Source organism: Elephantulus edwardii, unplaced genomic scaffold (assembly GCF_000299155.1).
Source record: "Elephantulus edwardii isolate Elephantulus edwardi_28Jun2011 unplaced genomic scaffold, EleEdw1.0 scaffold00031, whole genome shotgun sequence".
NCBI lineage: Eukaryota > Metazoa > Chordata > Mammalia > Macroscelidea > Macroscelididae > Elephantulus > Elephantulus edwardii.
The window spans coordinates 14,618,946-14,632,664 of record NW_006399781.1 but is presented as its reverse complement, the minus strand read 5'-3'; the positions used below and the strand labels follow the sequence as shown (position 1 = coordinate 14,632,664).

At 38.0% G+C, this 13,719-nt stretch overlaps 1 protein-coding gene across 1 annotated transcript in view; it reads left to right on the top strand.

Moving 5' to 3' along the window:
* Positions 1-13,719, top strand: part of LOC102844713 (pro-neuregulin-3, membrane-bound isoform-like) — a 252,668-nt gene that overhangs the window by 58,007 nt on the left and 180,942 nt on the right. Inside the window, exons 2-3 of the mRNA XM_006884116.1 lie at positions 5,047-5,053; positions 7,099-7,276. Coding sequence (XP_006884178.1) covers positions 7,122-7,276 — 155 coding nt within the window. The 5' untranslated portion in view covers positions 5,047-5,053; positions 7,099-7,121. The remainder of the gene's footprint in view (positions 1-5,046; positions 5,054-7,098; positions 7,277-13,719) is intronic.

Sequence of the window (13,719 nt, the reverse complement as noted above, 5' to 3'; positions counted from 1 at the left end):
TGTGTGTGTGTGTGTGTGTGTGTGTGTGTGTGTGTGTACCATCAAATCGGATCTGACTGGTACAGGAGGAGATTGTCCCTTGTTTCCCGGCAGAGCATCTGGTGGATTTGAACCGTGCGTCTCTGGGATTGCCAGTGCAGCTTCTTGTCACTAGGCCACCAGAGCTCACGAGAATTTATTCTTAGATACAAATTGAGGGACAAGTAAATTTTTTTCAATTGAAAGCCAAATATTCAGTTTAACAAGGAAACTAAATAAGAACAACAACAAAAAGAAACAACTGAGCCCACATTCAAAACAATACCTGCCTTTATAACGTTATAATTGAGTATTAGAAAGTGTTTCATAAAGTATAGTAATTTTTTAATGAAATGATTGAGATTATTTCTTAGGAGTAAATAATGGATGTCTGAGAGTTGTCGGGTGTATTCCATTAGCATGTTGTTGTTGCTCTTAGGTACTATCTAGCAGCTTCCAATTCATAGCAGCCCTTTGTACAATTAAGTGAAACCCTGACTGGTCCTACACCATTCTCACAATTATTTCTGTATTTGAACCATTGTTTTAGTTGTGAACTTAGTTTATCTCAATGAGGAGCTTTCTCTTTTTCAATGACCCTTTACTACACCAAACGTGATGCCCTTCTTCACGGACTAAACTTGTCTGGTTACATATCCAAAGTACATAAGAAAGTGTCTCGCCATCCTTGTTCCTAAGGCTCATTCAGACTGTACTACTTTAGGAGAGATTTGTTCTTCCAGCTGTCCACATTGTATTTCATTTTCCTTGCTACTATCATAAGTCAATTGCATCAGTTCTTCTTTGGTCTTCTTTATTCCTTATCCAGTGTTGTGATGCATATAAAGAATGGCTGAATGGGCAGTCATTTCCTGCCTCTGAAAACCTACTAGAGGGTCAGTTCTGAGTTGATTCTGACTCGACAGCACAGAACAACATGCATTAAGTGTGCCTCGAAGTGACATCTTTTCTTTTTAACACTTTACAGAGGATTTTTGCAGTAGATTTCCCCAATGGAATAAATTGTTTGATTTCTCAATTATTGATTCCATGCTGAATGTTGATTGTGTACCCAAGGGAATGAATTCCTTCAATTTCCTGAAATTCCTCTTTTCCTCTCCTTTATCATAATATTGCTTATTGATTTAGTGTGAGAATTCATTTTTTACTTTATGTTGAAGTACAAATTCATATTAAAGTCTTTACTCTTTGTTCTTCACTAGGACTTCCATTCTACTTGGTTTTTAGCAAGCAAAGCTGTATCACCTGCATATTACATGACTGTTTCTCCAGTCTTGATACCGTGCTTTTTTTCACATAGCCCAGGTTAGATTACACATTTAGCATATAATTGGGAATTTGTAACATTATGAATACCAAAATCCCAAAATGTATTTCTCTTGTCACAGTCCTCCAGGATCAATTAGAACTGTCCTGTAAATTTTTAAGATTATAAATTTTTGCAAAAGTAGATTGCTACACCTTTCTCCTTTGGTGAGATTGGTGAGTTCCATGTCTTACTTTTTCTGTTAACAGCTAAACACATAAACCATGCAAGCTCAAATACTGACTCACAGTTTTATTAAGAATTTGGAATATTGAACAGTGTAAAGCCATATTGCATTGGGAAGCCATGCGGTCATGGAGCTCTCCAAATGCTAAGGAGCTAAGGTGTGCTTGATCCAAGTCACGATAGTCTCAGTTGCTTCCAATGCATTTCAAAGTTAGATGATTAATAGAGATGACCATAGAAGAATTGATGCCTTTGAATTTTTGGCAAAGAATACCAGACATCCCATGGACTCTCAAAAGAACAAACAAGTCTGTCTTAGAGAAAGTGCAACCAGGGTGATTCTTTAGAGGAAAAATGGGGAGAGGCTGTTTCACATACTTTGGGGATGTTGTTAAGAGAGACCAGTTGTTATAGTAAAAGATATTCTGTAAAAGGTAGAGGGCCAGAGAAAGAGAAAAAGACAGTCAACAAGCTAGACTGCCACAGTGACTGTAACAATGGACTGGAACATGGTGGAAATCATGAGCGTGCTGTGCTGTAGGAGCCAGGTTCAGCTGGGTTGCTATGACTGATAGCTCAATGGCAAATAACAACAGCAGCTCTTCAGTAGTGCGTTAAATGGGAAGACAAGAATAATTTATATTGTGGCTAGGTCTCTTGTATATTTGAATTTAGGATCTGCTAAGAATGAGTGAGAATCTTTGTACCACATTACTCTAGAAGTTATACCAACAACAAGGCTCCCAGAAGGCAAGGATGCAGTTTGTATGTCCCTGGTGGCAGCTCAGTGATCTGTTTCTACCTTGGTATTAATGGGAAATTTTCAATTCAATTCTTATAATAATTATTCTCTGAAAAGCTATATGGCCTCATATCACAGATTAATTCCCCTGCAGGACAAAGTAAGAACATTATTTTATCAATTAGCTGCCTTTGTTATGTTATTGAGGAATGGTTAGTGTAATAATTTACATTTTTCTTTTTTTAATTGACATTCTATAGAGAACTTGAATTTCCTTTCATACTTTGTTGTGCATTTTTCTCCCTGCCCACCTCCTCATTCGCTTTTCTATTTGAAAACAAAACAAAACAAACCCCTTTCATTATTGTACAATATCCCCCCCCCATCTACTTTACTATGCAGCTTTTATTATGGATTGTTGTCATGCAAATAATATCTAATCTTATGTTCCTTCTGAGTAGTTCTATTCCTCATCTGTTTCAATGCAGTGTACATTTATTTATCTCCTCTTTTCTTAGTCTTACCCCCAACTCCCATGACAGTCCTGTTTTATAACAGTGACATTATGCAGTATTTGTCCTTTTGTGACTGAGATATTTCACTCAGCATAATGTCCTCCATGGTCACCAGTCTTATATAATATTTCATTAGTTCCTTATTTTTCAGTGCTGCATAGTATTCCATCGTGTAACTATAACACAGGTTCTCTATCTGATCATTTGTTGATGGACACTTGGGTTGTTTCCATCCTTTTGCTATTGTGTACAACACAGCAATTAACATGGGTGAGCATTTATATGTTTGAGTGGCGGTTCTAATTTTTTTAGGGTATGTTCCCAGTAGTGGACTTGCTGGATCTAATGGTGTTTCTGTTTACAACTTTTTGAGAAAGTGCCATACTGCCTTCCATAGTAGTTGCACCATTTTACACTCTTACCAATAGTGAGTTAGGGTTCCAGTTTCTCCACAACCTTGCCAGCATTTGTTGTTTGCTGCTTTGTTGAAGTTTGCTGTGTTTGCTGTTGTTACTGGGGTGAGATGATAGCTCTTTGCTCTTTTGATTTGCATCTCTCTTAGACTGAGGATTATTTTTTTTAGATCTAAAAGAGAGTAAATAAATCAGCAGAAAGTTATGCGATAGAAGAAATGCTAACAGGTGTGACTATTTCTGAGGAACCAGGAGGCAGAAGCTTAAGAGACAAAAAAACCCAAACAAACAAACAAAAAACCCCCAAAAACCCAACCTGCCATCAGAGAGAAATAGCATTTTCTTAGAGCCATTATTCTGGATTCAGACTCCTGAACTTTAAGAAAGTAAATCTCTATTTGTTAAAATCATCTACTAGGGTATTTCTGTTATGGCAGCACAGGATACCCAAGATACAACGGACAGTAGAAGAGAGAGAAGAAAAAGGGAAACCGAAAAATGAAGAGAAAAGAGCAGGGGGCAGAAAGAGAAATAAAGCTATTTCAAATTAAAAATGAAAGTTTGGAAGATTTATATCCAGACTACATTGATTGACCTAGTGGTAAGCTGCGCTGCAGTCCCAAAGGCACATGGTTCAGATCCACCAGCTGTTCCACAGGCAGTTTTCTATGTGACTTACTGTTTCTGAAAACTCACTTGAGGTTTAGCTATGGGTCGGTTCTGACTTGATGGCACACAGTAACACTGATAACCAAATTTATGTGGTAAATGAGGAAACTTGGCTCTTCCTGAAAACTGGGCCTATCTTCAAGTCTGTGTTTAGTGTATTTTTGCTTAGAGGCAAAGGAATGAATGACCTTTGTGAATCTTGGCTGTGTGCCAAGTTAAACATAAAATTCAGTGAAAGCAAACAAAGAATTCAAGCTAGTTACTTTAATCTATACATACTATAATGAACAATTAATTTTTAATATATACGCACTGATTTTTCCAGTGCAATTTAATTTCAGCAAATTTGCCTCTTTAAAGACCTTTATGACATTGACAAAACAGAAAATGATATTGAAGAGTTATTCATAGTTGAGAATTTGGTCCATTTTTACAAAAAATTCCACTTTTAAAAGACAGCTTTTTTTTTAAGTAAATTTTTCTTTTATGCTGGTTTGCTTACAAAGATTGCATACATTGTTTTTCACATGTCACATTTCCCATTTCCTTTACCAATCCTTCCCTCCACCAGTCAAATTGTGCAAACTGCCTGATTACTCCTCTGCCCAGACTCTCCCCTTTGCTCCTACCCATCCCTCATTGGATCCTCATAGCTGTTTTACTAGTTATCTTTCTCTTTCTAGAATAATGGTCTTATAGTAGTTTGGGGAGTAAATCTTATTTCCAAGTTTCCAAAACAAAAGGACCAGGCAGAATCATAGCTTGCCACATTAAGTGCCTGCTTCCCTGCCTCATCTCCCAGCCCCCAAATAAGTAAAAGAGGAACATGTAATTGTAGGAGCACTGCTAAGAAATCACCGTGTTGAAATAGTTTTTGCTAAACTTTTTTTTGAACCTTCATAGGCTTACTCCTGACAGCTTTGTGATTTACTTGGTAAAGGTTGAGTTGAAGAAAAACAAATGTACCTAGAGTAGGAAAGGTACTCCATTTCCTGTTCGTGCCTAACTGGCTGTGATTGCTGGCCTTATGCAGTGAGTGATTATGCACAGAATTACCAAGGTAGAGTCTCATTTGCCTGGGTGTGTTTTCTGAATCTTCCTGTTAATTTCTGACCTAGAGCTAATATCAACTTTAGAGTTATTTTTTTGAGATACAGCTGAAACAGAGCTGTGGAGAGCACAGGTGTTGTGATGTGAATTAATAGAGGAATTGTGTGTGCAGAAGAAAGAAAATCTTTCATATATGCATGTGAAGAAAATTTGATTATAACCAAATTAAAACGTATTCTATAAGATTTTATATAAAAGCGCTATGTTCTATTACTCAATAGCCACAATTTTCGTTAACCTGGTAAATGTGATTTATGCCTTCCCCAGCCATCCTATAATTTTGAAGCGCATTTTAGATATTGTGACAGTTCATCCATAAACATTTCAGTTGTTGTTGTTATGTGCTGTTGAGTTGTTTGCGACTCATAGCGACCTACAACAGCCCTAAACTCTGCTCTATCCTGTGCCAATCGCATTGCCTCTGACACACCCATCCCGATTACCCCCTCACTGAATAAATCACCTCCCAGAGGGTCTTCCCCTCCTGCACTGTCCCTCCACCCTACCAAGCATGATGTCCCTCTCCAAGGATCTGTCCCTCCTTACAACATGTCCAAAATATGTTAGACGAGCAAACTGAAGCTGTGAACAATCTCAATCTCTTTGCCATCCATCCTGATGCTACCAATTGGTCCAGTGGTGAGAATCTTTGTCTTCTTGACATTAAGTTGTGGTGCTATTCAGTCATATTGAGTCTACAATGACTCATAGTGAGTGACCATAGGAACAATGGATCTGTACCCTGCCCTACCTGAGCCAATTTCATTATCTCCGATATACTTGAGCTTATTGCTGCAGTCCCCGTGTTAATCCTCCATCTCCTTGGCTGATCCTCCACCCTTCGAAGCATGATGCCCCTTTCCAAGGAGCAGCTCTTCTTTGTAACATGCCCACAGTATGAGGTGAAGTTTCATCATCCTTGCTTCTAAGGAGCACATTGGCTACATCTTCTCCAAAACGTTTTTGTTGGTTTTTCTGGTAGGCTCTGGAATATGTAGTACTTTTCTCCAATACCATAAATCAAAGGCATCAATTCTTCTGCCACCTTTACATATTGACCACCTGTCAAATGCATAGTAAGTAGCTGAAAAGACTTTGGTTTGGATCCAGTGTGCTGTAGTTTTTAAACTGATGGTATTGTGCGCCAGCCCTTCGCACTGTCTCTGACAACAGCTTTTTCCATTGAAACATATCTTTTGATTTTCTTGTCTGATTGAAGTAAGGGTACTGATTGTAGATCCAAGTAAAATGGACTTGCTGACAATTTATATCTCTTTTCTTCATCTATCATGATGTTACCTATTAGCCCCATGGTGAGGATTTTTGTTTTCTTGCTTAAAATGAGAATGGCGCATATGCTTAATCTAAAGTATTCTATGCAGTATTGTATAATTGAAATGTTCCTAGACTCAGAAGATTTATAACTAAATCTGATCAAATGAATAATTTAGCATGAATTTGGTGATCATCTTAAGACAGTCCTTCATTTCATATGTGACAGTGATAAAAGAGTAGTGATGAAAAATAATTTGTTTCTTGAAGAAGAAACCATTGTTAAGGGTTTTGAGTTCTCCTTATTTTTTTTGGGGGGGGTCACCTTTGAAGATAGAATTAGGACATGAGCCCATTGGTGTTTTGACTGTCCCTGGACTTTGCTTCCATGAGCAAGTTAGGCACTTCCCTGTATTTGACCTCTCCATTTTAGAATGGATTGTGACACCTGCTGTGTTTAATCCCAGGTGCTGCTGTGAAGATAAGCTGTGATCTTGGATGCAAAAGTGATGTAAAAATAATAGATTGGTAATATATTCTCCTTTAGCACAGGCTCAGAATTCTCAATGATAGCCAAGTATGTAAAGGTTGAGGAATTCAGAGGAATAGTTTTTAAGAATAATTTTATTTATAAATTTGGATCTCCTACTGTTTTCTCATATTTTATTTGGCTGTTTTAGTGTCTCTGGGTGGCAGTGAATTTAAGCTTACCCATTTCCCTCTCCCTCTAATTTAGTAAAACCATTGGGAATGATGTCTACATCAAGGTCACCCCAAATAAATGTTTCTCTTTGTAAGATTGTTAAATGACCTGAGGGTTCCCCCTTTTCTCTTTTCATTTTTCAGCCTTGCCGCCGCAATTGAAAGAAATGAAAAGCCAGGAATCAGTTGCAGGTTCCAAAATCGTGCTTCGGTGTGAACCCACTTCTGAATACTCTTCTCTTAGATTCAAGTGGTTCAAGAATGGGAATGAATTGAGCCGAAAAAACAAGCCGCAAAATGTCAAGATACAAAAAAAGCCAGGGTAAGTAGGATGCATATAACTAGCAGAGATTATGCCTCCCAATTAAAAAAAAAAGTAGTGCTTTAATGCATAAATTTACTATCAATCAAAAAGTATGAGACAAATTAATTTAGAAAGGTATGGTCTACTGGTAAGGAGCTGTGCCGCCAGCTCACAGGCATACAATACTAATCCTTTGAGGGAGAAAATGGACAGTCCCTTCCCATGTGATTTACTGCTTCTGGAAATCTGCTGGAAGGTCAGCTATGAGTCAGTTTTAAATCAACAGCACTCAAAAATACCATATAGTCGAAATCCTTACTCTTGAGTGCTGCATAGTATTCTATTCACTTGTGGTTGGACATTTGGACTATTTCCATGTTTTTGTGATGGTGAATAACACTGCTGTGCACATTAGTGTACAAATCTCCATTTGTGTCTCAATTCTGATTTCCTTGGGGTATATTCCTAGCAGTGGAATAGCTGGGTCATATGGATTTTCTATGTTCAAGTTTTTGAGGAAACACCAAATTGTACATAACTTGGGAGACACTGGAGAGCATTATGCAGAGTGAACTAATACAGTCTCATAAAGACAAATACTGCATAAGAACATTATTGTAAAAATAGAAGGGTATCTAGTAAAATATGTGTGGAACTCAAGGTAGGAGGAGCAGAAGAGGAGTGGGTATAAGTAGGGGTGAAACCGCAGGGTTGTACAGTTTGCTTGGTGGAGGGAAGGAGATAAGGAAAGGGGAAAGATCTAGGCAAAAAAGAAAAAGGGTAATGATGGGCAGGGTCCAATAGTGATTAATTTTATAAAACATAATGGACAAGAGAGGAAGACCTTTGATGAGATGGATTGATTCAGTGACTGGGGTAATGGGAGTAGGTGTGTTGGAGACAGTAACTTTGGCACAGGATAGAGCAGGGTTCAGGACTGTTGTACATATAGGGTCGCTGTGAGTAGCAAATGACTTGGCAGAACACAACAGCAACAATAATTCATGAGAATGACTGTGTGAAACACAATGTGAATGAAGAATAGTGTGAAACACAATATATGCAAACTGTAAGCAAATCAATAAAGAATAAAAGGACATGGGGGAAATCTGATATAGTCGATAATTTGGAGTTTTAGGCTCTGAATAATTTCTGAATGAAGACAAGAAAGGATGAAAGGGGGAGAAACTGTAGATTGAAGAGAAATGGGTGGGAAGAAGGAAAGCAGCATTGGCTGGATCTGCTGTAGTAGTAATAGATTTGATTCTTAAATTCCGTATTTTAAAATAAGACAAATGGTCTTTAATGCGTTATTTAATGAAAATACTTGCTTACATTTTAAGAGCTTAAAAAGGATTGTCCAAAAGGCTAGAACTTCATTGTTGTTGTTGTTGTTGTTGTTGTGTATCATCGAGTCGGAACTGACCTGTAGCAGACCCTCCAGCAGATTTTCGGAGGCATTTAATGGCACTGGAGGAGATTGCCCATCCTTCTCCCATGGAGCAGCTCGTGACCTCAAACTGCGTGCAGCACAGCTTCTTGCCACTAGGTCACCAGAGCTCCCAGAACGCTTTTAATTTTAAGTTTAATTTTAAATTTAAGTTCCCAGAACTTATTTTAATTTTAATTATTTTTCAAATATGGAATTAACATGTTCATGATATCTACTAAACTTTTTCTCTTTTTAAATTTTATACTGGTTTACATACATTTTTCATACATATTGTATTTCATTAATATATGTTGCATTTCACACATTCCTTTATTCACAGGATATTTCATACAATATTGTGTTTTAGAAGATTAATCACCCTTGATCTATGCCCACTATTACGCTGTCTTTTCAAGTCCCCACTGAATCTTTCCTAATTTCTTTAAATCCTCTCCCTACCCACCAAACTCTGCGATCCTGTGGTTGCCCATCTCCCTCTATCTTCAGTCCCCCTGCACCCTCTCCTTCCACTTTTAGGCTTGAATACACATCTTAGTAGTTATACTTCTCTATTTTTACAATAATAGTCTTATACAGTATTTAACTGACTTTTCTGCTAAATTCTACCATCAGTATAGTAGATTTAAAAGCCAAGCAGTCTTGACTTAGAAGAATCTTAATGTTCCTGTGTCCTTGAGTTCATATATAAAGAAGAAGATTCCTATATTTTCTTGGTAGAATGCATTCTAGACTTACTAGACCTGTTTTTTCCATTTTAAATTGGACTCTTCATCTTTCTTTCCTATTTAAGAAATTTATTTTCTTCTGATACCAAATAAGTGTTCCTTAGTGGCACAAATGATTAAGTGCATAATTACTAACAAAAAAAGGTGGGATTTTGGGATTTTGAATCAACCCAGAGGGATGTTGAGAGTGAGGTCTGGGATCTGCTTCCAAAAAGTTGCAATCTTGAAGACCCTACTCTTGTAAATATAAAGGATGACACAGAAGCAAGTTAACAGCAACAATATAAAACTAGTATTAGAGAAGAGAGAAACATGTTAAAAGTTTGTTCCTAAACAGCTCTTAAATCAATTTATTTGTTAATGTATTCAACCCAGATAACATTTTCTTTGCCCACATCTAGGCATCTCCACTAAAGCTCCAGATGACAAAAAGAAACAAGTAGACCAGTTGTCATCAAATAGATTTTGAGACTTATGATTACTTATATGTGTTGTGTGTCTCAGACCTGGACTTTCCAGAGTTTTCAGTGACAGATATTTTGGAAGTAGATCACTAGACTTTTGTATGGACTTGAACCTACAGCCTATTGGCTAGCAGTTGAGATCTTAAGAAAAGGATCTCCGGGAGGGATTGGTAAAGGAAAGGGGAAAGGTCCAATGTGAAAAACAATGTACATGAAATTTATATTAGAAACCATGTATGTAAACCAGTATAAAATAAAATCTAAAAAAAGAAAAGGATCTCCTCCATGTTGTTGTTTTTTTAATTTTAAAGGATACCTACAAAGCAAGGTGAATATAACGGAAATTTAATATAATTCCAATAATATTTTTATTTATTCTAATAATTAAAATGGCTGAATCTATACGTCCTTCTTACCCAGTTTCTATAGTTCTATTAATTGTATTGCTTGCTTTTATTATTGACAGTGTTAGGAAGATCTGTTGGTTTGTGAGAAGAAGAGAATTAGTTTCATTTTCTGTAGCAGCTGGTTCTTCAGACTATGAAAAATAATGCAGTAAAATGACTTAGCATTTTTCTTTTACATACATAGTTAGTGTTTTCGCATTGTTCCGGTAAGAGAGTAAGGGCAGTTGAATATTTGACATTTGGTTACTGTCTAATTATGCAGATTAGGAAATTGATAGTAAAAAAGTAATAGGACTTGTTGAGTCATAGTAAAAAACTCACCTGGAACATAATTCTATTTGTTGGGCTTCTTAATGCTTCTTTCCTTAAGAAATGGGGAATATGTACGTTTAGTAACGTGCATATTTAGGGTAAGAGAGATTCACTGAGTAAAATGAAAAAGGTAAGTTTATTTTTTTTATAGAGACATTTATAGAAGAAAATAGTTATAGATACTGAACTGAATCTATTTTAGTATTTATTTTGGTTTTTATTAGTTATACTTTGTAGGAGATGGACAGTCACTTCTTGTGTGCTTTGTAGCCTTCAGTACTCTCTGGAGGGTCAGCTGTGAGTTGGTTCTGACTTGTTGCAGTAAGTGAGACAGACAAGTTAGCAAGCAGTCATGTTATCTGCACATACAGGATAATATTTTGGTTTCATGTGGCTATTAAAAGGAATAAATAATATTAAATTCCTGTGAAAGTATGACTGCTTCGTTCCATCCATTCAGTCAGTAGTGCCAAGGGAGTAAGGCCTGGTGATATGCTTCCATAAAGATTACAGCTAAGACAACCTCCTGGAGCAGTTCATATTGATAACAGGTCAGGTCCTCCTGAGTTAGAATTGTCTTTATAGCTGAGCTGCTTTTTGTTGTTTGTTTTATTTTTAATGAAAGTATGTAGAAATCCAGCATGCATATGGTATTATCTATGCACACAAGAAGCTTTTATAGAATTAAACTTCATATAAAACACAGGAATTCCAGAGAGCATGTACTGAAACACTGTTCATGAACTCACACTCATTGCTGTTGAGTTAGACTCTAAAGCTGTATATCTTTAAAGAGGAGGCTGTCAGTCTTTCTCCCGAGAAGGGACAATGAAACTGTTTAAACTGAAGATTATTAAGATTATTGTATAGGACCATTGGTAGCATAGTGGTTAAAGAATTCAGCTGCTAATTAAAAGTCAGTGGTTTGAACCCACCAGCCACTGTGGGAAAAGGATGTGCTAGCCTACCTCTATTAAGACTGATGATATTGAGAACCCTCTGGGTAATTCTGCTCTGTCCGTCAGGATTGCTTTAAGTTGGAAATGACTTGCTGGCAATGAATTTTATTTGGTTAGATGTTGAACAGCTTCAAATTGAGAAGGGGAGACCTTTAAGAGCAACAGAAGCTATGAATAATAGATTTGACCCTGCTATGGGGAGAATTGGCTGTGACTAGCGCATGAGGTATGTGGGAGCCAGAGAGATGAGACAGAGATTACAGTTAGTAGTATGGTCTATTTAAAGGGTGGTAAAGAGGCCAGTTGATACAGACAAGAGGAAATATGAGGGAAAGTGAATGACAACTTTTTCCTTTATTGAACTAATTGCCATGTGCTAAACTCTGGAACCTTGCTTGCTGAAACTGAGGAGGACCTCATGCACTTGCTGCGAAGGGTCAAGGACTCCAGCCTTCAGTATGGACTAAGGCTCAACGTCAAGAAGACAAAGATTCTCGCCACTGGACCAATTGGCAGCGTCAGGATGGATGACGAAGAGATTGAGAGTGTTCACAGCTTCACTTTGCTTGGCTCCACAGTCAACACTCTTGGTACCAGCAGTCAGGAAATCAAAAAGCGTATCGCGATGGGAAAGTCTGCTGTTAGGGACCTCTCAAAGGTACTCAGGAGCAACAGTGTCTCTCTGGAGACTAAGGTGTGCCTGATACAGGTCATGGTATTTGCAATCGCTTGTTATGCATCAGAGAGTTGGACAATGACTAGGGAGGAAAGAAGGAGAGTGGATGCTTTTGAGCTGTGGTGCTGGAGAAGAGTACTGAATGTACCATGGACTGCCAGGAAAACAAACAGATTCATCTTGGAGAGGATTAAACCAAGCTACTCCTTGGAGGCAAAGATTCTGGGGCTTCGTCCGACATACTTTGGGCATGTTGCCAGGAGGGACGGGTCCTTGGAGAGGGACATCATGCTTGGGAGGGTGGAGGGACAGCGCAGGAGGGGAAGACCCTCTATGAGATGGATTGATTCGGTGACTGGGGTAATCGGGATGGGTGTGTCAGAGGCGGTGCGGTTGGTGCAGGATAGAGCAGGGTTTAGAGCTGTTGTGCATAGGGTCTCTATGAGTCGGAAATGACTCGACGGCACATAACAACAACAACAACAAACTCTGGGCTAAAATGCTAGGTATGGAGAAATGAGACGTGAATGCTGATCTCAAGAGGCTTTATCTAGAAGAGAAGGAGTTTTGGAAAGCTCTAACATGCACTATTAAAATATATGATAAACCAAAACTACAGACTCTACTGTCAAGTTGATTGTACATCCCTGGGAGTAGCTGGTGGATTCAGACACCTGCCTCTCTGTTAACAGCCCAGTACGTAACTCACTCTCCCACCAGTACTCAATAACTACTTAAATACTGTGGTATTGTTACAGAAATAAATAAACAGAGATGAGGAGAGGACACATAGGGACAGTGGAGGAGGAAGATTGTAAATGGGGGTTTAGTATGAAGAAGTAGAACAAAGCCTCAAATCCTTTTGTCTGGTGTCAAGAGAATCAAATGAAGGAGATGAGATAATGTGGAGAAGAAGTTTTCAGAAGTGTGCCAGCAAGAATGAATAAGTGGGCACATGTATACTTCAAGAGGCATTTTGTTGCATGCTTTGGATGACATACCATTAGTATTCAGGAAAGTCTTTTCATATGGGCTTCATTGGTCCCAACAGCTAGGAGCACTGTCTACATATTAATAAAATGCCATTGTACCAGAAAGGCCTACATTCGGAGATTACTGCTGCAAGCAGTAGCTTTTCTGGAAAGAAGGAAGTGGATAAAAAGCCATTTTCATTCGTGTTATGTGACTATAAATTACTCTTGGCACAACATAGAACATATTTGATCCCTTTCAAATAATACACATTTTTTGTAGAAGGATCAGCTACGTGATAAACAACCAGGTCTCCATTTTCAGTCGAATATTTGGTACTACTGAAGTTATGGCATGTTCTTTTTATTATTATTATTTTTGTGTGAGTGTACGGTCAAATCAGATCTGACTGGTACAGGAGGAGATTGTCCCTCCTTCCCCGGCAGAGCATCTGGTGGATTTGAACCGTGTGCCTCTGGGATTGTAGTTGCAG